This window comes from Ptiloglossa arizonensis, chromosome 5 (assembly GCF_051014685.1).
Source record: "Ptiloglossa arizonensis isolate GNS036 chromosome 5, iyPtiAriz1_principal, whole genome shotgun sequence".
NCBI classification, from domain to species: domain Eukaryota; kingdom Metazoa; phylum Arthropoda; class Insecta; order Hymenoptera; family Colletidae; genus Ptiloglossa; species Ptiloglossa arizonensis.
In genome coordinates this window covers 8,317,113-8,344,204 of record NC_135052.1, presented here as the reverse complement: position 1 = coordinate 8,344,204, position 27,092 = coordinate 8,317,113, and the positions used below count along the sequence as shown (strand labels likewise).

Below are 27,092 nucleotides of genomic sequence, written 5' to 3'. Positions count from 1 at the left end.
TTGTTCACGATGTATTACATTTTATCATCCCTCGCTCTGTCGTTTCCTTCCTCCAACATTCATAGTTTTTCTCTCGGTTCTCTTTATTCCTCCGTTACTGTAACACATTTACCGAAACAATAGAACCTACGTAGTTGTGTTTTCTTTTCAAATCAATGTCATCTCGCAGTATTTCCCTATCGCGTCGACTTATGTGCGCTCTCAGGCATCGAAAATCGGGGTATCCCCGAAGGGTTGGAAGAATCGAATGGAAAGAGAATATATGGACACGGATAAGTGCGTGCCCGACGTTACTATTCGACTCGAAACCGTCATCGAGGAAGCTTCTACGTTTTTGCGAGCGATATACGAGAATCTTGAATTCCCAGCAAAGTGCGATTCGATAGGGGATGAAATTGGAGTCGATCGAACCCGGGGAAATTGCGGAAAAATCGAGACACCTGATTTCTTCTATCGGATTCCATCGTATCTGTTTCCTTCGTTCCGTGTAATTTTCATTTATTAATACATTCTTGCGCAACTTGTTTTCCAACCGATGCAACGTTTCCGTGAAAATCATCGAAGGCAAGTTTCGCTCCGTAGAATTTAATTCGACGACGTGGAAAATGTCTGAACGAGTAAATAAACGATGAAAATATTTATCGTACCGCGAACGATGCATAATTTTGAATTCGTACGTAAATTCAAAGTTCTCGAGAGCTTCGCTTTCGTCTGAAAAAAACGTCAAGTGTACGTAGCAATAAAATAATAGAAACTCGTCGAGAATCGTCGAGTCTGTTTCGCATTGAAATCTATACTTTGCTTAGAAAATATCGATAAATAAGGAACGGTTGTACCCGCTCTCTGTGTACACTGGAAACACGGTAGCGGTAATATTAAAAATGGAGATACATCGACTGTCGTAAAAATCTTGGCACATTTATTCGTCTTTCGATATCGCCGTTCGTACGATTCTTAGTTTCGCGGTACGCTCGACGAGAACCGTGATCCCAAAGAGGGTTCTCGTCAGGATCGAAAATCGTAAGATCGTATAACCATCCCTAGCTGCGATTTCTTATTCGCGCTTTATCGCGATAGACGTCTTCTCGATCGATCGATGTTCAACGACTCGTTTTCCGAGTCGGATAACGTCGTCGAAAGCTACCCTTCCGATTCAGATCGTTGCGTCGCGAAAACGAACGTCGCGGATAGAAACGCAAAATAAGAAGCCGGAACAACCGCAGAGAAACAAATGTTATTTGTATTACGACAAGTGCGTCTTCTGCTTGCTTTCAGAACGGAGGAAACCGGGGGCTGGACGTAGCCCAGCGTCGAGTCGAGTCGAGTCGAGTCGTGTCCGTTCGTCACGGGTGAAACACGAGCGAGTGTAGCAGCGTCCAAGAAACAGCCGGGAGGTAGGAACGCCGCGAGGACAAGCGTGTCGCGGAAGAAGAGGGCGAAAGAAAAAGCGATAAAAGGAAAACGAGCGTAGAACGAAGCGGCGAGCCGAGCGGAGAGGATATAACTCGAGGTGGAGCGTCGGTAGCTGATACACACGAGAATCACTATGGACGAGGGGTAAACACGATTTACACCATGACGACTATTGCCTCTCCTCTCGTCCAAAGGGCTACGCGTAGCCCGAGCGAGGGTGAGTTACAACACAGGGAGACACTCCGCACAGAAGCAGGGATGTTTGTCGTACGCGTTATTTGGCCAATAAAACCACGTGGTGGCTCCACCACCCCCGCGCCGACTACCAAGGAGAGACGATCGCTCGGTATGGTCGAACGGAGAGAAGAGATCATAGACCACGCCTCGCGAGTTGCTCGACGCCTGCGTGGTTCCGCCTATCGAGCACGCTTTCCTCGGCTGTCTAACGCGACACCGAGCGCGACACAATCCAGCTGGGACCTTCTTGGACGGTTCGAACGCGATACCTCCGGTTTTTCGGCCTCCACGATCCCGTCCCGCGATACCCGGTTACCATCGTATCAACGAGGTTTCGAGATCAGTGCTCGTTCGACTTGCAACTGGACACGTACAGAGGATTCCGAAACCCGACCCCGGGATAAGTGGACCCCGAGTTCCTCGCTCCGACGTGTTTCTTCTTTTGGACGACGGACCGAGCCAAGTGATTAGAAATCGAACGACAGTTCGCACCGGGAGGCACACCGAGACCGTGACAGTTGTCCTGGACGAACGAGACGATCGAAAGGTGGAAGGATCGTCCGAGATCGGTGCGCCGGAAAATTCGACATTCCAGAAAGATCGAGAACCGATAGAACTGGAAACCGTGTTTCCTATGTCAGTTCGGGATCGACGTTTCGCCGAGTCTCGAACGAGAAAGTTCGCGAACCGGATTCGGAGACTCCCGAACCCCGAAGATGTTCTAATTTCTGGATTCGGAGGACCTGGAAGCGATCGTCCGAGAAGATTTACATCGAGAAACGAGATTGTCATGGGGACAGGTCTCGCGAAGAGGATCGACAGGCTCTCAAGGAAGCGTCGTTGAAACAATACCTACTACTCTCGAAGGACAGAGGATATCGAAGATTTCCAATGACCTCTGACAGTGAGTCGACCAAGTCGCAGGGTAGTGTTGGAAGATCAGTGTGTTTGGGGACAGGCGAACGCTAATTCGATGTTTCACGAGTGTCGGCGGGAAATTGCTCGTACGTTGAATTATTAGAAAAAAAACTAACAATGGTGTCAGTGAGGAACTGAAGAATCTTTCGTATCGTGGTTGGATCGAACTCGGTGACAGTGATCAAAGACCACTAAACGGAACTGCGCGCCACACCGTGCGAGATTGTTCGAGAACGTTTGAGGTAGATCGTGGAGATCGCGAGCGGTTCGGTCGAAAAAAACGGTCCCGTAGGTCGAAGGTGGTCCGCGAGGGTGTGGAGGAAATCAGGAAAGTGTTGTTCAGCCACGAGTCCAGGATTCTCACCCCCGGAGGCGGTACCATTTCACCCGAGGGCGCGGGGCCGCCCGCGAGCCCTTCTTCGGGACACTATCATCCACCGGCGCACAGTCCACCACTGGTCAAGGTATGCGCTTGTTAGTTTGCATCTCGAGTCGTGTAGTCCTTGGTTTTCAGGGGACTGGTCAGACCACCACGCGTTATTCTACTGGCCAGATAAGTAGAACGATTTCTTTCGGTTTGTATCGTCACAGCGAGTTGATTTTTTCTTTCACTGGCTGCGATTGAACGAAACAAATGGTTTCGATCGAGAGGTTATTCGAGAGGGTGGTACGATATACGTGTAGTGAAACTACGAGCGCGTTTTATTTGTTTGCGTTTATTAAACGGGGCTCGGACGGTTGTACGCGGGTATTTATTTATTGCCGTAATCGGAAAACAGATAATTCTATAACGTCGAGAAAAACGTAAAGGGTCCGGAGGATACAATTTTTTGCACGGACAAGTCGTATTTATCAGTTCGGTAACGCGCAAGGTTTCTTTTTTCCATTATTTTTGTTTCGCACCGATGCGATTTGATCGAGGAGACTATCTTTAAATTTTGCTATTTAAATTTTTTTAAATAACAACAACTGTAGTCCTGCGTTCGAAACAATGCGATATTATTCAAATAGCAATTCTTTGCGTAACGTTCATTCAGAGATTTAATCGTACCTAGCGTATAGTATTGGTATTCTCTTGCTGTTCGAACCATTTTAGTTATTTTCGAAAGGTTTTTTTTTGGTTCGAAGACATTTTTCAAAGATTCAAAGAAACATTTGACCGTTCAAAGTTTTTTTATTGCACAAAATTGTTTAACCATATCCTCAAACAAATTAATTCAGGAAGAAACTTCTTTAAGTGTAACTGGTTTGATCCAAGTTAATTTACCGGTTTGAACCCGCTATAATAGCATTTGGCTATTTTTTCAATTATGTTTGATGGGGTGCTCGAGAAAATTGGATAATATTAGGAAGAACCAAGTGTTTCAATCATTTTGTTACAACTGTAATAGCAGGAATTGTTAATTCTACGCGATGCGTATGCAGTTTAATGGACTAGTGAATTAGGAATTTTAATTTTGCGATTTTAGAATATCTTTTTTCGAAACCGCTTTGTCATTATTTACTTATTTTCGTTTAATTCTAATGTCCACACGTGAAATTCCGTAACAAAAGATGTTGAATGCGATTTATAAACATTCGTGTACGTTGAACGTCGCGAAAGTTTCTGTATTTCAAATAAAATTATTTATAGAATAATATTGTTTAAAGTTAACTTTGGAAGGATTTCCAGCTTGTCGTCCGACGGATTGCAATCTGAACGCTTCAACACGGTATTTTGAAAATTGCAACACAACATCAAACGAGATATAAGAATTAATAACACTCGGATTTTAAATACCATAAAAGACGTTGCAAATTTTGTCCAAAATTTTTTTATCATTAAAATATATTATCGTTACACCTGAATACGCTAATTGTCCGTTTCGGAGTAAATTTTTAGATTAAAGATTGACGATTACAATTGTATACGAATATTTAAATGAAAGAATAACTATTGAATTGTACGAGGATACGCTCAGTTTGGTTAATAGAACGTTCGGAGAGTAGCGCGTTCGAGTAGTAAAGCTTCTACTAACTGCTGTACGCTGTTCGTTCAAAGATTGAATCAAGCGATTGCAAATGTTATTGAGAATGACCATGAAAATGACATTTCATTCATCAATATCCTACCAGCAAGGCGCTAATAGTATAACCCAAAGGGTATTTCATAATACACGGGAAGCGTTGTAAGGAGGTTTTCCATTATCCAAAACAACAAAATCTGTCGACATAAAAATAATATAAAAATACATAAAATTCTTGCCACAACTAACGAACAAGTTCTTGGGTATCTTTTCTCTATTTATCCGAAAAGTTTGAAATCCGATGGGGGTTTTGTCAATCGGCGAATAAAATGTTTCCCGTATTAAATTATATTTCTGTTCCTTTTGGGTCTTGAAAATTTATGAAATCTCCTGTATATTTTTCGAGATAAGCCACAATTCAATTCGACGATTTAAAATGAAACCCAACTCGGAGAAGATAATGACTATCGTACGAGGATTTGAAATGAGAAGTAATAGGGTAAGGTTAAATTTTGTTTTTATTTTTCGTCACTTAATCTTGCTATTCGTTTGTTGAAAATTTGTTCTCTCCAGATTGGCGTGTAGTCGGCCCAGAATTTTCTAAAATTATTCGCAAATAATTCTATTTCTCGCTCGACCTCGATGTTGTCTTTAATTCTCGAATCACTTGTGACAACTCGAGAGACAACATTGTATTTCAACGCGAAGCTGAAATTTGTTCAAAATTACTCGCGATTTTATTATTACGTAAACACCTAAGTCATTCCGCTCCGAACTCATAAAACGAATGTCACGTTTATTAAGAATAACCTCGACTCGGAGCGAAAATCAAAGGTCCGCGAAAGATTTTAGATCAATGTTTTTGGCAACCGTTAACGGGCTTACGAACTCTCCGTTACGTTGCAACACTTGATAATAATATCGATATCTTAATGGCATCATCGATAAGTCTGTGGAAGAGGTATAACGTACTCGTAAATTAAATAAAGCGCGCAGACGGGAGCATGATTGGTTGTAGGGAGACAAGAACCCAAGGCCGTTTGAGATGCAATGTTAGGTAACGAAATACGTTCGATAACTGTGATCGGTGAAATGTAAGTAGTAGATTAAGCGCGGCTTTGTAGCGAATCGAGAGAAACACTTTTGCAGGTTTGACGCGCGGGGCCATCAAATTGACACGTTTGTGATCGATAACGCAATACGTTGTGTCTTTTCAGACAGCAAAACCGAGTGTTCTCGAAGTGGTATTAGAACTCGACTAAATTTGAGCGATGTTAGCTGCCGAGACTCGTTATCTGGTCTGTCGTATCACGCTATTCTATTTACTTGCTACTCTCCTCTTTGCTAAAAATAAAGATGATAATAATTAAGAGTGTTCAGCTAATTGTCGCTACTCTGACACATACCTTTGGGTCGTAAATTTCATTATCTACAAAATAAAACTTCACCGCGGAAGGGAAGACTTGTTACGTCGACAATCGTGTATCGAATAACTATGCAATTATAAAAATTGATTCGGAAGTAGGTCGTCGAGCCTTAGAAACGTATCCAACACGCGTAACAACGTATCGTATAAACAAAGATTACCGAACATTCGGTCAATTTATCTCAATGAACCTGACTAATTATAAACATTCTTGCAAAACTCGACACCAGACGCGTAGTATTTACCAATCGGAGAAAGAATTAAAACAATTGGTATATACCACTCGTCCTTTCCTCGTTCTCGGAACGAGTTACACTCTTAACAGTTGGTCACCTATTTCCGAATCACCCAGTATAGGAATTGAAAGTCTGCTTTCGTAGACTAGTTATACTACCGGATAAATGTATACGCACGGTCTCATACGGAATCCTTCCGTCGTTCGCATTTTCGTTTTCCGTTTGAAATCGATCGAATCCACCGGGGCAATTTATTTATCGTTCCCTCCACCGTACGTCGTTTTCTCGCTCCGGTGTCGAGCAAACAAGTTGCAAAATATCACGGTCGTAACCGTTTGTCTTACACCGTGTACGGGTCTCAGAAGTGTTAAGATGTCAGTTGAGCGTGCCCCGAGGAGCCGCGATCGTATCTCTTTCACCGATGATACTTATCGTTACCCAATCGATAATCATTAGTAAGCCCTCTACGGGTGTGTTGGACACCAGCCTAACCGGTAAGTAGTTAAACTGTTACCGTCCACCCACGAGCCATCGATTCGTGTTTGCTCGCGTTGGCTACCGTTCCCTGTCCCGATCGTTTCTCCGCGCGGCTCGGATTCCGCTCTCCTTCTGCTTCCGGGAATCAAACGCGGCGTCGGTATTCGTCGCGACGCGCGCAATGCGATACCGTCGTTGGGAAAGCGGCTGCTCTTTATGGTCACGTAATAACCAACCGTCCGTTCAGGGGATTTTCGCGAACAGCCGAAGAGAGAGATAGAGAGAGAGAGAGAGAGAAACGGTCGAACGGGGAGCGAGAAAGAGGTTGACGATGATGGGTATAAGGACGGCTGTCCGAACTCGTTTTCGTCAGGGAACGCGGTGAATCCCTCCGGGAGCAGAAGCGGCAGCTGTCTACGGCTAAAGCTTCCGTTGGAAAAGCTCGTCGAAACTTAACGCGGTATGATTTTTGTCAAATGATACTTCACCGGCTTTGCCGCTCTGTCCCCGCTCGCCGCGCCGAGATCACGGAACGAACTGGTTTCGAGGGGGACACGCTCGTGAATTGATTTATTTATTTATTTAATGGTCGTCAACGGGACACACGATACGATACAGTAGCGTTGTGGAACCACGATTATACGAACACCGTTTAAACGAATAAATTGATAAATTGCTTTCAAGAGCCGACCACGACCACGACCACGACCACGAGGTAAATCTATCGACGTTTTAGAAATTTCGATACGATCGTTTCCTCGAGACTCGCGTTCGACGTTGACTGACAGAAATTTCAATCGCGATCCTGAACCGTGGTATTATGGATGACGATGGGTTTTCCAGATTTTTCACGACGAAGGGACACGATCCTCTTCGGTCTTCCAGCGACACTGTCGCGAGCACCATCCATCAAACAGGTAGAATTACAAATAGTCGAACGGTGGTTGTCTTCGGATTCGTTTTCATCGTGCGAATCTCACCGATTTATCGATGATGTGTACGCGATAATTGAACGTGTTTCATTCTCAATGGTGCGCGACTTGTTCGAATTTCTTTTCACAACCGTTCGATCGGTAATTTTCTCCTTGGTAATTTACAGACGGGGTAAAAATAACGAAGTTGCGCGTGTGTGATTTATTTCCGGTGTCGAAATCGTACGAACACGTTGCGATAAAATATTCGCGTTACCGCTCAGCTAAGACGCAAGAGAGACCGAACGAGGAAAAATAGGATTCAAAGTTTGCAGCCTCCCTAATAACCGGATTATTCGTAATTGAGGTACTTTACTTTCCCCTGGTATAGAAGACGAGCAGAATGACGCTGCGGCATAATTCAAAAACGAATAGTGCTCTTAAACCGTCGATAAGCCTATTACTTGTAATCAAAGAGTCTTAATTCTGCTCGAGTAATAAAGAAAGAGGGAGAGAGAGAGAGAGAAAGAGAGATCGCTTGTCGCGATCTGCAACCTTTTCGAATCTAGCGATATATCGTCCGATATCGAAGATAAACAATGTACAAAATTCTTTCCTTTTCGTTGAACCTCGTTCGAATAACGCTTTCGCGGTTGAACATACTCCGAACATTATTGTATACGCATAAAACGATGCAGAGTTTCGTTACGTCAAGCAGTTTCGTTGCATTTTCGGTTTCAACGTTTAATTTCGCGCATCCAACTATTTTCGTTTACGTTCTTCGAACGAGGTTTAACAAAAAGGAAAGAATTTTGTACATTGTTTATCTTCGACATCTAACGATATATTGTTGGATTCAAAAACGTTGCGGATCGTGGCAAGCGATCTCTCTCTCCCTCTCTCTTCGTTACTCGAGCAGCATTAAGGTACCACAGAGGGAATCCCCGTGAAGTTCGAGTAAAATAAAATTCTAATCCACTCTGGGCCACCGTTGCGCGTTCCTCAGCCTGTTCGATGCCTTCACGTGTAAAAAGGGGGGATTGCTTGAGGTGCATAAAACAGAACGAAGGGCCCTTGCGGCCCTGCTCGCTCGCTCGCTCGCACACGCGCCCGACACGTTCGCTCTGATTAAGCTTAATTCATTCTCCCGACGAGAAGCGAAAGAGAACAGAAGTCGTTCCAGAAAAAGGCCCTAACCGCATTCGAACTGCTGGCTCGCGCTGTCTGCCGTCCAATCCTGCCAACTTAACCTCATTAATAAATTAATTAGATATTATTGTGTTGGCAGCCAGGGCGGCAGCTGCGGGCCACCTCTCCTTTCCTCTTCTTCTTCGTCTTTCTTCGTCATCTCTGGGCCCGCAGATGACGCTCGGGACGCACACTCTGTACGTACGAACTGAGGGTCAAGACCTGTGACGTCATTGCTTGCGACGATCACACGGATCCACTCGCGTTTACCCGCACGTTTTTCCGTCTTACGAACAACACCGTGACTTTTCATCGCTTTCTTCTCGTTACGGGCGCGTATCGTCTTCCGTGGACCACGGTTCGTGGACGAACGATGCTCTTGGTCGTTTCGACCGGCAACTCTCTGGAACTGTACTCGAACAGTACCCCCTCTCCCGATCTTGAAGATCGGTACTCGAGATTTTAGTTCACCAGCCTCTTGCCGTTACGAATTCGTCTCTAAACACGTTTCTCAGAGCGAGATTTATGTGTACGTGTATCTGATATGATTTCGAGACGTAGTTTCATCCAATGTTTAATTTTTTTTTTAAGAATGCGTCCGATCGTCCGAGTATCACGGCTCGAAAATTTAGTTTACGATTACAAACGTTTGAAATCAGAAACGAATTTTTCGGTAAATTTCTACGAATTTTCGCGTCACTGACACGATATTTCGTAACGAGAGGACGATGTTCACAAGGAATTGGTTTATCGTCTTCTTTTATCTATAGTGATTACTCGTCTTGGTTATTCTTTCGTCTTTCTTCCAATTAGTTATGTTTCAAATCGGACGTGTTCGTTGCTGACTTGTAATTTAAAAAGAAATACGTTTCTGTCGTTACGCGAAATGGGAAAATATATGTCACGTTTAATAGAACATTTATCTTATCAACCCTCAAATTTCACCGGCTCAACTGTAACATAAAAAGCTATCCAGAGTAGAAAAGAATCATAACTAACAATATATACATCTATCAAAAAATAGATCACCTCGTTGACCAAACTTTAGTTGCTGCAAACGATTGATCAAATCTCGATCTTTCGACGTTACCTGCTATTTGTATCGTATCGATTAGATAAATAATGTCAATAAATCCGTTTCGTAAAATTCAACGATAATAATGTCAATAAATCCGTTTCGTAAAATTCAACGATAATAGTGCCAATAAATCCATTTCGTAAAATTCAACGATAATAATGCCAATAAATCCGTTTCGTAAAATTCAACGATAATCTCGTTCGTTTCTTTTTCCGTGTCGTAATTCGTTTCTCAGGAAGACGTATCGGTATCGATGAATACGCCATTGGATCGACCCCATAGGTAGGCTGGAGGATTCTGGCTGCAGAGGAGGCAAGGTCTTCCGGGCCGAGAATCCTAATAGTGAAGGAGCCCGCGGCGGTGCTCATTACGGGGTAGCATGGCGACTGGTAATGACAAAAAGCACATGCAGCATTATCATTGCGGAGTGTATGGCATTAAGCTGTAGGGGGCCAGGATTAGGATGTCGGCCATTACCGCGCGTCACTGACCGTTTATTCTACGCCGTGCACGGTGTGGTGACTTCCTCTAGACGCGTATGTATGACTACATAACCAGAGGATGAGGACACTCGCGAGGTCGTGAAATCTCGACGAGTGCGATTCACCTTTCGATCGTGGTTAAGATTTTGTCTTACGGTGACGTTTCGCTGCGCCATTTTGCACCGGTTTCGCGATTATCGAACGGGACCGGGCCAGCGATCACGATAACACTGTATCCGTAGTATCGATATCGAAAAATGGAATACCATTTGAGTACGAGGGTCATTGAGGGTCGAGAATTGTTCGATATTTGTAGAAAAACTACAAGTGTACACCCATTGGTGTCACTCGTTATTTAGTCGTACTGGTATTCTTACCGTGTCGACAATACTGATTGCAAATTTACGTAGAATCAGAAGGAGCACACTTAATGTTGGAATATGTCTTCTAGACACCGAATAAGAATTTAGGAAGATACTTTTTGGTTTGGACACTCGCGTCGTTGCAAACACTTAGAAGAAGATAGACTTCCTGAAGTTTGTCGACAAATTTTTCGGCGAAATAGAAGAATGGAGTTAAATTCGTATCAATTTACGTTCACCAGGTTGATAAATATTTAGACAAATTAGCTATACCTATTAAATCCCATTTAAGCCGGTCATTTAAAACCGTCGATAACATAGGAATCGCCATGTTACAAGCTCAATGATTGATTTTCTATAATTTATATTCGTTCCCCATTAATGACGTCAATAAATATTCAGTAAAATTATAGATATCAGCCGCGAGCTTATCCGACTCTGCAATTCTCGAGAAAGGAACGAAATATTTAATGGAACGAAATTATTAATGGAACGAAAGAAATCAATCGGACGGTAATTATTAATTGGTTGACGAGAAAGTACCGCGAATTTTTTTAATGCTGTTAAATTATGTAAGCAACAGCCGAAACTAACGTGATCAGTCGATACGGACGCAATGAACGATTAACTTCGCGTCTGGACGTTTAATATGCATTTGAATTAATTAATAGCGTTGGTCGATAGCATCGTGTTGGGCTTTTTTGAGAGCGTTCTCCACTTGGAAATTCGAGATATTCGAGAAATTTTATTTGTTTATTTCAAGCGTAAGATGAATAAATAATAATAGGAATGACGTTTGAATTGTATATTATTGCCACGCGAATGGAAATGTACCTAAATTTCGAAAGCTCGCGTATTCATATTTAAATACTACAAGATTCACTCTTGCTCTTGAATAATTATAATTCTTCGGATGCTTTTAACGAAATTTTCATTCTTCTCCATTATAAAATTAAACAAAAGTGAGAAAGCGAGTGAGAGTCAACGAACGAGAAAAGGAACACGAAGGAACCGTTGAAAGAAATTTTTCTAAATTTTTTCAAAAATATCTCCCCGCACAAAAGACAACAATCCGATCATCGTTCGAGTAAGGCAATGTTCGCAGTTCGGTCGTCTATGGAATTGTTCCTCGTTCGTGTTAAAAATATGGAGGAGCGGTCGTTGGAGAAAAATATTGACAATGAACTTGACATCGTACATCGAAGACTGTCTATAAACCAGTCGGCTTTAGTGAATAATACCGGGTCAATTCTGCTACACGATAACGCAAGACCATACGCGACAATGCAAACCTCTAAACAATTACGTCAATTGGGTTATGAAGTTCTTCTCATCCGTCTTGAGCACCAAACCTTCGTTCATAGATTATTGCAGTATTGTAATCGATATCAAATAACTGAATACGAATTCGATCCGCGATTAGGGTATATTTCAAGGTAGCGATTTTATCCTAGAAATTGATTGTTTTATTCACCTCAGACCGAACCGAGTCATATTTTATCCTACTAGAATAATCAACAAGGTACACTGAGAGTAAGCTAGATAGAGCAACAATGACGAGTGGTAAAATTTGTTCGATTATCTAGGTGATATCTATCTAGAAACCTACACTAATTTCTTCAAATAGCGACCGATCAACCAATAAAAGAAACTCTATCGAATCCAAACGCAGAGAATTTTTTTAAATCGAGTATACCAACGTTTGTTATGCATTGGTGAAAGTATATCGGAGCTAATGAAATATACTTTGACGAATAAGAAATTGTTTAAATATTAAATGACCCAGTTCCATAAGAAATCGGCAAGAGTTGTTGCAGTGATCCGATAAAAAGGTTCCGATGACTGAAAATCTTTTAGAAACTCGGTCGTGGAAGCTACTCGAGTTTATTGAATAAACCATCGGTAGGTACAGCGACAACTAATCGTTCCACGAGCTGTCCTTTTCAATCGACGAGTGCAATTTTAATTCAATCCGGCCTCCGTTTCAGTTTCTCGAGCGAGGCAATTACAATAAGGGCCGTTGAAAAAAAAAAAAAAATAAACATTTCCCGGGGAACTGTTTAATTATTTTCATGCGAAAAGTACATAGCACGCCGGGATTTAAATTGAATTTAAATAAATCGACGGCAGTGTTGACCGAAGCATTTGCAGAGAGTGCAACGAGCTCTCCGATTTAATTACAAATTGGTCGATTTGTTTGCGAGCGCTCTCGGGCGCTCGAACGACGGCTGTCGGATTTGAAAAATCCCCGAACGTTTGGTCAAAAAATGGACAGCTCGTACGAAAATGAAATCAGTCTGGCATGGACGAGAATTGAACGACGCGCTTAGAAAGCCTGATGCGTTTAATGCGCTTGAAGCAAAGCAGATAGCTCGCTCTAAATTGCGCTTAAGTAACTTAAATTTAATTTAATTTCGCATTGGTTCATTGGTGTCTCCGTTGGTAATATTTAATTCAATACGGGCGTAACATTATATTACGGCTACTTATGCAACGTTCGAAGCGAATTAAGGAAAATTGGATAAAAATACAACCGCGAGGATTCCGATGGAACTAAGCGAAGACGATTACGGACGCGTTATCAAATCGCAACGGTATTTTTTTCTTCAATCCAGCGAACTCGTTCTTCACGAAGATAATACTTTCCGTGGAAGTAAAATCGATCGGATGAAATTATTCTAGTAAGGACTCGTGTCGTACGTAATTTATAATTTTACGCAATACCGATCACTCGAGCTGAGAACAAATTTTGGCAACGTTTTTTCATATTGAATTCTTATTGCGATTCACGCTATTCGAACGGAGCTCTGTTACATTGTTCAAGATCTATTTTTACCGCTATTCTCTCTATTCGTTTCTCAACTATAGATTTCCTATTTTTGGGGAGAATCGTCTCCTTTTCCGGTTAGACCGTGAATTTTGATTCTCTCTGTGTGCTTCTATTTTACGATTCTTTTCCCGATTGTTGCAACAAAATTCGGAAATCTTCGGTTCAACTCACGTACCGATCTTGTTTCACGAGACGTCAACATCACTTTTTAAACGAAAGCGTTAAAATGTATCAGCGTGTTCCACTTCGACATAAAAGTAAGTTAAACAGTTCGAACAGTGTTATCGTATTCTATCTAGATCGACAACGATGGTAGTTTGTACCTCCAACATTCTCTCGATGAATAAAAATACCAACTTTCTCGTCACGTGTGTAATCGTTGCCAGCTGAACACGATTAATCTCGAACAAGAAGAGAACAGAGTTACCGTAGTTATCGTACTCGCGTTGTGTCAGCATCCGTTAAGCCCGTGATCGAACGATTCGATTCGAGGAACGTTCGCAAAGACTTTCGTGCGCGGATGTATCTGGTCAAGAACGAAATTGACTCTTAATTGCAGTGGCGCCACGCGGGCATGAATAATTGGCGGCGTCAGGGACGAATTCGACGACGGATAATGCAGCGATCCCCGAATCGGGGCGTATCATTTATTCAGCGACCCGTAGCCGGTGGTGGCCGAAGCTGTGGATTTGCAAATCGTATTAACCCGAGCGCGAGAAAAAAAATCAACCCCCGGCACACACCGCGCGCCCCCGCTCCGCAGGGATCAAAGCGCCGCGATTTTCATTTGCTCTTAACGCGAGTGCCTGCCGCGATTTTTACCCGCTGTCGCTGATTTAACCCTCTGATAAGCCGGGTGACATTCTTCGTTGCGTTTTAGCACGACGATCTTTTTCGAACGGTTTCATTTAACCGAACGTCTTTTCTAATCGAACGAAGATTCGCGACGGACGACCGACGGTCTTTCGGATCTTCAATTTTACGAATCGGAATAAGTTAGAAGAGATCGGAGACGGTCGATCGTTGTCGATGCGATTAAATTTCTCGCAGCTTGAATATTATCCCAACGATCGATCGATGATTACAAATAAACCGAAGTTACCGGATTGATTTACCGAACGGTACACCTGAAAACTGGAGTAATATGGAAAATTTTAAAGAAAGGATTCTTTCATCGAGAAAATCAAATTCTTTATTTGGTAGAAAGTATCGATGGTTTCAATTGGGTCGATTTCTCGCACGGAAGATTACAGAGGGTGTGCAACGTAATGGTTTTAGGTTGTTTGAACAAGTTGAGATAGCTAAAGGAAAGTTACAATCGACATTGATCACTTTTAAATAGCTAGTAATTTAAAGTTAATTAGAAATTTCAGAAGCAATATGTTTCATTGGAAAAATCGAAATTATCTTGAGCTTTTTTCAACCAAATTTATTTCATCTTCTCGATGTTGCGGAGTACAATAAAACGAATCCAGTGGTAAATTATGCTCCGCTAGTTCCTATTACATATGCATGTTGTTTAATCCATTCGTTATTAATTTCCATCAGTATCTATTAATACGTTACATTACAGAATATAGACCAAAATAATATATGCTATTACTATATTATCCGTTTGGATAATATGGATTCACTATTCTGTTTGGCCATAGTTTTAGGATTCATAAACCAAATCTATTAATGTACGTAATACCAAATTAACATACATTCGATATTCGTATTGTATTTTCGATCATTCAGAGGATAGTTTCGCATTGTGTGTATTGCTCGTGAGTATATTCGTACATAGTGGTAAAAACGCTTCAAATTCGTGTAGAATTTATTAAGAAAGAAAAATAAATCTAACGCGTTTAAATAAATTCCCATTACAATACATGTGATACACAAAACATGTGCTGTTCTATTTCACCCAGCGTTACACATTTTTAAAGCCCTCTTGGTAGAACCTACTTGACCGAACAAAATACATCACGACGTTTTCTCAAACACACGGAAACAACGTATCGCAAAACTTCGCGCCTGAACTCACGTGTAAATTTATCCAGATCGAAATCATCGATCTTAATCGATTCCTCTTCGATCGCTCAGCTCCGTAAAAAGGAGAAATTTCCCCCGCCATTCGCGACTCGTTTCAGAGACGAACGAAATCCGCGGAACCTATGGCCCACGGAGCTCCGTCGTAAAAGAAAGAAGTTTACCGAGCACATCGCGTCAAAAATTAAATGGTTCAATCTACCGGGCACTCTCCTCCTTACCCCCGATAGATGCATGCAAACCAGCAACCCTGGAAACGACGAAAACGTTTCTTCCCTCGGAGGAGTGCAACGGCAGAAGATCAGAGGGGGTGGAAAGAGAGACAGCGGCCCGTTTACACGGGGAAATGCACACACATGGGGGTCTGGGGTTGGAAGGAGGGCGCAGACACGCCCCTGCCTCGCAAAAGGTGCACGGGGTAGGAAAGGTTAAGGGAAGCTAGCTCCTGGAAAAAAGAAGTCGAGGGAAAAGGGAGAAGGGAAAGATAGAACGAGAGAGGCTCCTTATATCGGTACTCCCGGAGGCTCTCTTCCACCCTCCCCCTCCCTCCGTTCGTCGTTCCACCCCCACTTTCAGCCCCGAGGCTCCTGTTTTACGCTTTTCGACTTTTTCAAGATTTATCCCTGCCGCTTCCTCGCTAAATCGCTTTCCGGGTGAAATTTACGGTCGGGCAATAATACAGGAGCGGCGTACCAGCGAGCGCGCGAGCTTGGAAGGATACAAGGGGGGCTATGGGGGTGGAGAGGAAGCTTCACCCGGTCGAGTAACAGTAAGAGAGCCTACATACATTCCCGGCACGTTCCCGGTTTCTTCTCTACCTGACTGACTGCTTCCACCTCTTCCTCGGAGCATTTTCTTTACGATCGTCCTCCACCCCCATGGCGCCACACGGAAACCCTCGCTGGACCATTTCGTAGCACGGCGCGTTTTATACGGTGCCTCCGACGCCTTGTTGGGAGGAAATCATTGTTCACGACGATTTTACGCCAACGATATCCCTACGCGTCAACGAGGCATCAATTTCATCGGTAAGCGTCGAATTTACGCCGAACGTTACGAATCGTCCGGTGTACGGACTGTTTCGAAAGTTTGCGGAATCGTGGGAACGAGAAACCTTGCGGAACAGACCGATAAAAAATCAACGAGCGTTACGTTAACGACCATTTATGGAAATCACGATTCTCGATGGATCTGGAGGTTGATTTCGTTCGAACGAATCGATATCGAAGCAAAGAGATTCGAGAAAATATTTCGATTCGAAGATATTTGTACATCGCACGTGACACTATGGAATGTTATCCTCGAACGGTTGTACTTATCTGAGAATGGACCAAATTGTGAAGCGTTGAAACTACTGGCAGCAGGTGTATTTCGAAGAATTTCGTAACGTCTCTTTTTACGTTGAAAGCACGGATCGCAAAATTAGTATTCTCTAGAGTTTGTCTACGCAGATATGAAAAGATCAGGCTCAAAGGATACTTTTCAAGACGGTGAAAGTTACTTACATTCCCTCCGAGATAGAGCGTATAAATGGTCGATAGGAAGTTGTTGATCGCGAGTAAACAAATTTCTGGAAAGCATACATATGTTGATTTAGACCCGATCAAGATTCTTCGAGTAGGTAACGAGGGTGGGCTTCGAACGTGGTGGTGGAAATTTGGCTTATTCCCCTCTGTAGCTCATTATGTCACATTTACAAGCTATCCCCACTGCGTTGCTTCCGTTGAGTGAGTTCACTCTGCTTCATCGAGCCTGCGTGATCACTTCAAAATAGGTCACCGTCAGTTTTTGCGATTCCTGTGGCAAGTAAATGCCATTGAAAGTATACGATAATCGTATTCCGGGTATCGGTGAAATTGGAAAGCAATTCTGTTGTTATACCGTTGAATTTATCGATTCGCTGGTTGCGATTCGAATTTTCGAGCTCAATAATTGAAACGTGTTCGAATTAAATCATTCGAGATTCCTAATTGAAACGAGCCGTTTACTACGTTGGAATAAGTTGGTAATATATTTGATCGTATTTATTTTATTTCTGTCCGAAAGTATTTGTCGGAAAGTATTTCGCGACGTTGGAGATACCGAACAGATGAAATTAGTTAACCGTATAATTTATATATATCGAGATTGTGAGGTCATCTTACCGTAAATTGTTATACGTACGTGCAACAAATTTCAATAAATCGTTTGGTCTTTTTATAGTGGCCAGTGCCATTGTAGCAAAGAATTCCAGTTTCGTTTGGTCGGTTTTTTATTTTAAACTTTGCCGCGGTTTTGTCATTTTTATTTGTTAAATAATTAATAGCGATACACGTCTGAACGAATGTCTACAAAGACGCTTCTCAAAGTGGTCGAGATTATTGGAATTCGCAGGAAAAGTGGTCAGCTACAATCGTGGGAAAACCTCTAATCTATTATTTAGCAAGATATTCACGATTGGGGTGCGAAAGCGCAGTGGACCCATAAACTATTTAAACGATGTTCTAACGTGAAAATGCGACGATCAAGGAGAGCAGTGGTCACTCGTCAGCACGTGACCGGTGAGTTTCAGGCTGGGATTTCACGGAAAATAGTTCATCGCGTTCGACACGGACACCGAAAGGGGGCAGAATCGAAAAGAGTAGAAACGATGAAAAGGGTGTAGCGAGTAACGTAAAAATTTCAGTCGTAAACCATGAATTTTTTAAACGGCGATCCAAAGAAAACGATTTTTTTTTTCAAATTATCTGGTAAAGTGAATGTTAGAAGAGGAAAGTTCAATATTTTAAATAGCGAAAGAAAAATTGTAAATTGAGAAATTTACATTTTGATAGCTTCACATGAATAAATAAACATTTAATAACGAGAGATACGATTGGGATAGTTTTGCGAAAGAAAGTAAACGGAACCCATTGGAAAACAAGTAACACAATTAATGGAAGTAATTGCAACTGCATTGAGAATCGATTCGATTTAACCCATGGACGAAGCACCGTAACGAAACCTTTGTTTACCGATTTCAGAAAACTATTCGTTCATATTTCCGTAGGTGACGCTTCGTAATCTCGGCAAAATGAATTGCGCACAAAGTACAAAAGATTCGCGAGGCGACGAATCTTCGTTTAGTAAAAGATTGTTCTTAAATTTGTTAGCTTCTCGACGCTAGAGCGCACCTCGTTGCAAAAGTAATGCGGGTCCAGGTGATGGTGACTCGATCGAACAATCCCTTCCACCTATTCACCGGACCGAAAGGGTTACAACGGGGTATGGTTACCGTTACTCGAAAGATTGGGAAGCATCGGTGTAGGGGGCGCGACATATTGGACGAAATTGGCGCATATCAAACGGGGAAGCAATTGGAATATAGCGGATCCAGATCCCGTCCCTGCCGACTTACGCTTGGTTCCGTTGGAAATGGTGCCCTCGGGGCAAAACCGGGAAGCGAAACCTTCGACTGCGCATCCCCTATCTCTGTTCTCTCGCACCCTCCGGCTCTATCACCGCCGCCACTCGATCCTGCCACTTCCACCCTTCCTCCCAACCTGGTACCGGGTTTCCACTCCCCCCGTCACGACGGTATCGCGGTATTATATCACCGGGAAGCCTATCTACTTGCAGACGCGAGTCCAAGTTCTCTCTCGTCTTGGAACGAACTTCAAATTAGATACAGCTACCGGGTACAATGGTATGCTGGGTAAATACGATAGCGTAATTTGGTATTCTCTCTGCCATAATCGGCTGAGGTGCACGATTTGGGGAAGGATTCGAGTATGTTTGTCGATTGCAAGAACATTTTCCGTGGGGTTGTTTCATCAGTGATATCGTCCTCGAATATAATTTCGGTTCTTTGAAAACTTCCATGTATTTCGATATTGGTGTTCGTTCTTGTGCACGGACTCGCGAAACTTACGATAGGATGGAGACCGGGAAATAGAAATCGTGCCCGTGCCCTTCACGAGGATTCCTGTTACACGATACATAGATTATAAAAGATATTACCCTTTCGAAGTGAATTCGAATCAGAGGCAATTACTGTCCCGAAGGAAAACACTATTTAGGGTTCGAACGATTTACATTGATCTTGAACAAGGAACTAATATTTTTACCTTGAACGAGAGACTATCCGAACGTGAACGACGAATCGGTCTGGCCTTGTCACGAAGACAGTACCGAAACTGAACTTTCTCGGTTTTAAACGAAGTATATCTTTACGCAAAGAATTGTATTAGAAAAATAATTTCGAATCAAGTGACAAACTATTTCAGCGTTACTCTTCAAGTGTAACTATTCTGATCTCGAAGAAGATGCTGAAATCCGATAAATCGACATCGATCCTCGATAGAAGATTTCTTACCCCCCGATTAAACCATCTTAAATCGAATCAAATAACCATTTTACTCTTCTATGAAAAAACTACCACGAGAATCCAATTTTTGTACCAATCGGATACTACTCTATCGTATCAACATTACCAATTTTGTACCGAAAGCAGTTCGGACTGCACAAAAGGGTGAAACTCCGGTCCCGGTTTCGGTGTCGCGTACGCTTCGATGAACGTTTCCAGAAACCTAAAGGACACGTTCAATCCTACGATCTAACGCACCCCGGCCGTTCGCACCCTTTAAACAGAGTGTTGCTCGAGGCAGCACACGGTTCGTAGCCGTCTCTACTCCGCGACTATGTAACCGGAGAATCAATACGATCCTCCTCCTCGTTCGGTGCACCAATTGAGCTCGTTGAATCTGTGCCCCGAGCCACGCGGTTACGTATGCCCGATCCGCATACAGTCACGCGGAAACGTATCCGTGCAGTGGTTGCGTGCACGCACACGCGGCCCGAATTTCACGCAGACACGCGCACCCGACGATCCACTTGCGATCGATGAACGCAGCGGAGACGCACGGAGAGACGTACGCGTACCGCAGCCACCAAACAAACTCATCCGTGTAATTGGCAAATTGACAGATTAATTCAATCACAGCCAATGCTTCTTCGTCCCGGGCTCTCGTTCTCGTTTAGGTTCCCCGTTAATGTATATCGTCGATGAAGAGCCATTGCTGATCGTTCTTATTGGGCCTCTTTCGCGCATCGCGTTCATTTTTAGGAGTTCACTTTCCAAGGGAACGTTTCGTCTACGTTCAACCAAATTTGCGAACGTAACTCGTCTTATCGTCGTTAGGGTACTCGTTTTTCGCTAGTTAGACAGGTAGATAAATACTGATATCGAGAGTTGTAAATTGTTACTCCGATCGTTGTACAAGAAGTATTATTTGTTGCAAATGGACGAGTATTATCGGAAGTGTTAGCCGCGAAATTTGAACACGAATTATTTCGTGTGTTCAAGTGCTCGTTGAGTTAACAGTGTCGGAGATAAAGCTTTTGTTTCTGTTTGTACGTATTGCAAATATTTCACTCGTACTTTGGAAGGAGATGGTTAAATTTTTGCGATATCGGTGCGTTCCGTGTTAGATCGCAATCGTGATTTTTCGAAAATTGATTGAAAGTGAATTACAATTAATGTCACTCAGCTTTCGAAGAGTACAACTACGGGTCATCGAAACGCCATTGTTTTTCAGACGAAAGATTTAAGAATCAATCGTCTCGGTGATACGTATGCAGGAACGGAGAGACAAAGCTCTAGAAGTGGATTTCACATTTTCGTAGATCGCATCTGCCTCTAACTTTTACTACTTCGTCCTCAATAGCGATTGATGTGTCATAAACCCATGACGCGGCACACTCAGTCAATGGCTCTAACCGAGTTGCAACACTTATTGTTAGGTCTAGAATTTCTGAAACGTTCGCGACTAGGGAACCTGCAGGTCGCGTACAACGATGTGGGCAGGCATTACGATACAGAAAAGTTGCTCAACAAATGCATTACAATCACCGATCGATTCTTGACTGTATTCTTGGCTATGAATACTATTTTATATTTAAGAGAAATAAATCACACCTGAGCACTGTAAAATCCGACTCGAGTGCAGATACGATCAAATATAGAACTGCTGGATAAAATTCTTTTTTACACGTCAAATACAACATTGCTCGCGTATTGTTTCACAGCACGCTAGTCGTATTTCGTTGGTTACGTTCGAGTTTCGTTTTGCAACGTAATCCCATTCTGCGAACGACACAATTATTGGATCATCAAAGCATCATAGGAAGACCAATGTCACGTGTCGGTGTAGTTTCGTTAGCTGCGAGATCCTCGAGTAAGTAAGCCTATCAACCGAATAATATTCTACCTCGGGATTTCATACTTTAGATCGTAAGTAATTAAAGTAATTCAACAAAATTAAACAAATGTCAAACGCGAAAGATACCGTATAATTGATACGACAATAGTTTTACATACCGTATAATCAATACGATAACAGTTTCAGATACTCTATAATTAAAACGACAATAGATTTCAAATACTGTATAATTAATATGGTAACAGTTGCGTTACAAAATTTACCAAATTTACTAAAATCTTACTAGATGTAACACTTTAAAACATTCCCGGAGACTTCGAAGCATTGAATATCTTAACGAACCTTAAACATCCACTCCCTCGCTCGTCAAAAGTAATCCGTAACGAACCTATCGAATCAAAATCGTTGACTATTACGAGCTGCATCGTCCAATTAAAAAAACCATCGGAATTATCCTTTTCTCCGGTGCCAATCGAAATCGATCTCCAGGAACGATTACTTTAGCGATCGAAGCGTTGCACGAGCATGTGTACTCGCGCGACAATCGTCGAGGTGTTGGTCCCGAAAGAGGCGCGCGACAGGCTTAAATAAATCAAATGTAAACGGATAAACGGGAAATAAAGCGAAAACCAGCGTGCACTGAGCGGATCGAAGGAATAGAAGAGAGCGACGGGTACGATCGAGCGGTCCTCGTCGGCTACCACGCTGAGGGTGGCCGCAGAGGGTGCAGCGGGAAAGGGACGAATGCGAGGAATGCACCGGCGCAAAGAGGAAGGAGAGAAAAAAAAAACTAAATAATAACAAGAGCGAGAACGAAGGGGCCGACGAGTGGCAGAAGCCAGCGGTGAGACTGGGAAAGAGGACGAAGGGGTGAGATCCAAACGGGGGTTCAGGAAGTAGTATAGATGCTCGCTGGAGTGTACGCATCGGGAGGGGCGTGTGCAATGCGGTGGAATCGAGTGGAGCCAAAAGTCAAATGGAGTTCGCTACCGGTGTGAAGAGACAAGAGGAAGATGAGTGGTGTTGAATCAAGTGTTTATTACCCCCTGGTCTTATCCTCCCTTCAAACAGTGCTTCTGTCTCTGTTCCTCTTAGCTCAGTTTCCCGGGGGTGTGTACGGAACTCTATAGTTTATTCGAAAGGTGTTATTACTCTAATGATACCACGGTTATTCATTTTTTTGCGGAAATGGTACTGGTTAAACATTTCACGATAGGATGAATACGTTGTTAGAAATGATAAAAGGATTTATTTACTGGACGATATCGGGGGAAAGATGTATCGTGCATTTAATATAATACCATTTTTGCGTAAATTTAACTCGTACCGGTTGTCTCGAAAGTGTATCGATACATGAATTGTTTTCAGGATGTAACGTCTCCGAGCGAGGAGAAACGAGACCAGTTGCGCTACACCCCGGATAACTGCACGTTTTCAATTCCGGGAAACTGTCCACCGTATCTATCGCTTAATTTCTTTACTCGTGATAATTGCGTTGCGATTAAGAACGTAGAGGAGACACTCGTGTTCGATTCGGTGCAGATAGTGCGAAGCTCTCATTGCCGTGTCTCTCCGTAAATAAAAAAAACGCGTCTCTCGTTCTTCGAGCGAAAGCCTCGCAGTGTTCGTCGGTCGTTGAATAAACCGATGATTGACCGGGAGTGCAATATCGTTGGAAGAAAATATAAAATTCATTGTCCCCAATAATACCGATACTCAATTTACAAGTGTATCCCAGGCGTCGAGCTCACTCGGTATAGTTACTCGAACAATTCGTGACGCAAAAATTACTACATTACCAGTAGTGTCCAATGACATTGAATCGTCTTTCGTTTCGTTTCGCTGAAACCGTTTACCAGTTATCGTCGCGAAGCGCGATACTCTGCTAAATTAACAAACGATTCTTTTGCGAAAGAAATTTGAAATTCCTTCTCGAAAGAATGATAAGAATATATCAGGTGAACGTCCAGCTTCATTCAGTATATAATCACCGGGTCCGATTCCCTCGTGAAAAGATTCATATCGGTGATTCTGGTTCGCCCACCGATCATGCTTCGGTGAATTAAACGCGTACGATTCACGTGGAACACGTGGCCCCGGGGTTTCGTGACTTCTGGTTTCTTGACACCTCTTTACGATCTATTTATCATGTGCTCCATTCATTCCCCCTCAATTAATGGCACGCACAGCACCCTCCATCCGAGCAGTAGTATCCCACACGATTTCGTTCCGGTCGATGGGCCAGAAGAGATTCCGCTTCCGGATACCGTTCCGTTCGGCATGCGTTTATAGCCCTTAAATGGCCCCCGTTCTCTCTACCGTCTCGATGCATTGCCATTGTCGCGGCCAGTGATCTCGGAATCCGATCGCGAAGGGGCCCAGACATCTTGATTGTTTCACAATAAATATCCACGCATCCGACGGTTGACCTTTTCAACGAAATTCAATCGTACGCTGCGCCGCTTGCGTCACGTGTCTCTTTTACGCGCGCATCCCGTATTATCCGATTTTTCCGGGCCTCGTGGTTACGAACTTTCGTAGCTTTCCTTCCAAGGGAAAACCTTCGAAACTTGTCGAAGGAAACGAAACTTCCGAATAGATAAAATAATTTCAGTTAGGAGAACGGAGAGATTACGATATCGAACTCTAGAAATTGAACACCGAGTGACACGGTAGCGGCTGATCGAACACAGACAAGAAATCAGAGACCAGGAAATGTTCTCAAAATAAGCACTAAAAGTGTAAAGTTAAAATCTTTCGAAACTGATGGAAGTTATCGATCTTAGATCACCTATACCGGAAACCAATCGTATAGATTCGTTGTATACTTGTGTCCAATTATTGGACGTTCGAGTACAGATTTTTGACCGGTGTAAAATTTATTCGAGGAAAAAATAATTTAACACTCAATTGGGTCAATTGTTAAAACTCAACCGCTCTTCGTGGAAGGATGTTGGTAAGTAAGAACGCGGTAAAAGGTAATAATCATTGACGATCGAAGCATTCTCGAAACACGGGATTGGCGCAGGTAACTCGCGATCGATCGTATAGAGGTACTCGCACGGAAAGACTAATTCGTCGTAAAAGAGAACACCGTGTCAGGAATTTGTCATTCGTTTCTCATCCAACCCTTGGCAAGGTAACTCCGAGGTCGAAGTGGCTGAATACTTAACCGTATAATTCGATCACGCGGAAAGATCGAGCGACCGGTTTAATAATGATCCCCGTTCTGCGGCCGTAATTTCGGGTAGTTTGGTCGTGAGCTTACGATGCGGGGGATGGTTGAGCGTACGCGAGTAAAGAGGTTAGGGCACGGGGGAGCAATACCATATGCAAAATTAACCTCCATTAAATGCGTTAACTCGGCGACGAGCATGCTCCGATGCGCTTAACCAAAGTACATTACACCGTACTCGATGCGGTCCACAGACCGGGCCGCACGGTACTCTACAGGGTGTTAACGAATAAAACAATCCGTGAAGTTCGTATACACACGCGCACGTCCAACAAAGTACTGCTGTTTAGCTATAAGCGATCTTCAAACTATGAGCTGGATCGCTTATAGCGTCTGCTAGAGTTCCTAGAGTAACGTAGATACGCGGTGAATGTGTCGTAATTAATTCTACCTTAATTACGGTATCCCTTGAAAGCTAATAATTATTAAATAACGTAAGTCTCGCTTTAACTTCCGTATTTAGAATTAGATTACCAGTTGAAATTAACGAATCGATGCTAGAATCGAGCGAAAGAAAGAATCTCAATACCTACGGTTTCAGGTTAGTCGATAACCAGGTGATTGGATTGTAAATTATTGATCACCGTTCGTATTCGAGATCGTAAGATCGGTATTGTTTTACGCGTTGTATCGTCAGATTTAGATACCAGTTGCCATGTGCTTGATTTCATTACTAGTAATCGTACAACGAAGCGACGAATGAATTTCATCTAACGATTTCGTTCGTGGGAGGTCCCTCGAGTCGGTTGGGGAACATTTTAATATTCTCTTAAACGTGGCGAGTACTGTACGTGTTGGTATTTAATCGGACGTCACGAGTTTCGTACTATCGTAGATTAATATTCATTGTACAAGTGTCTTAGAATTAATAGTTTTGAACATAAAATGTCCGACAGTTGAAATTACTATCGTTAAAACAAGAGCTTAGTCATCAATGATAGTACCGAGATACGACGAGTCGTTTAATACGAATCGGAGTATTCAATGCCCTAAAGATCCTTTAGGTTGAGAAGTTCTGTATCATCTCAAAAGATGTACCTTCGACAAAATTGTTCCACTCGTGTCGCTAATTAAACTGTAGCACGCGAAGTCGCTTCCCTTCTAAATTGCAATTTGAACTATCTTAACTTCGAGTTACACAATTTCTTTGGAAATTTCTCACAACTATTTGAGAAATTCTTCGATTTAAGACCGGATCGATGAATGTCAGATTTCTCGAATTAAAATTTAACAGAGAGTAAATTATTATATAAAAAATCATTTCGATTTATCCTCGCGAGTACAGGATAAAGTGTTCAGAAAGATGTAGCATTTTTCCAGAAATCACCAACGATCTCAGAGTAGCGAACGACGATCCATCGATGAACGTTTCGGTGAGAAGGGTGCGCGATCCTCTTGAGGAATCATCACCGTACAATGGAGCGACTGGTCTCTTCGTACGATCAACTTTCATCGTTTTGTGTGCCACGGGGCCTCTAAGACTAACGTGTAGGTTTATTAACACCCTGTACATGGCGCTGCATCTAATTGGCCGTTGCGATCGTCGGGGCAAAATGGCCTTACGCTGCGCATATTTACCCACAGTTCGTTTCGTCCTCGATTTCTTTTCAACGAGACGACAATGCGCGCTCTTAACCCGTTAACCGTCTATGCCGTAATATTATTGAAGAAGCCGATCTACAATTGTATTGTGCGCGACACAATATTACGTTCTGGGGCACGCTCTTCCCTCTTGACCCGTGCCAATCGAAACACTGACTGGAGAATGTCGTTGGTCCGCTCCACGACGCCGTGTTGCTCGACGGGAGAGATTCTGAAAGCGAACCAATGCGAGAACGTGTGCCTGGCTATTGGTTTCAATACCGTGATTCTAGCAACCGAACGAGAAACCCGCGATCCATCCATTTTGCGGAACATCGTTTCTCACGTGTACGTAAATTCAATCGAGAGAGTCCACGAAATCCACTTCTCACTTTCCGATCGTACAGATTCCAGAAATACGTCCCGGACCGAGAATTCGAACTTCCGAGCATATTTCTATACCTATTATCGACACTTCGAGTCATTTTTAGTCTAGCTG

General features: G+C 42.9%; 1 protein-coding gene across 1 annotated transcript in view; it reads left to right on the top strand.

Annotated features, from left to right (window-relative positions):
• The first annotated feature begins 1,575 nt into the window (after positions 1-1,575).
• The window catches only part of Drgx (Dorsal root ganglia homeobox), a 58,687-nt gene continuing 33,170 nt past the window's right edge, over positions 1,576-27,092 (top strand). Inside the window, exons 1-4 of the mRNA XM_076312672.1 lie at positions 1,576-1,924; positions 1,995-2,286; positions 2,391-2,594; positions 2,672-3,032. Of these exons, the coding sequence (XP_076168787.1) occupies positions 1,576-1,924; positions 1,995-2,286; positions 2,391-2,594; positions 2,672-3,032 (1,206 nt within the window). The remainder of the gene's footprint in view (positions 1,925-1,994; positions 2,287-2,390; positions 2,595-2,671; positions 3,033-27,092) is intronic.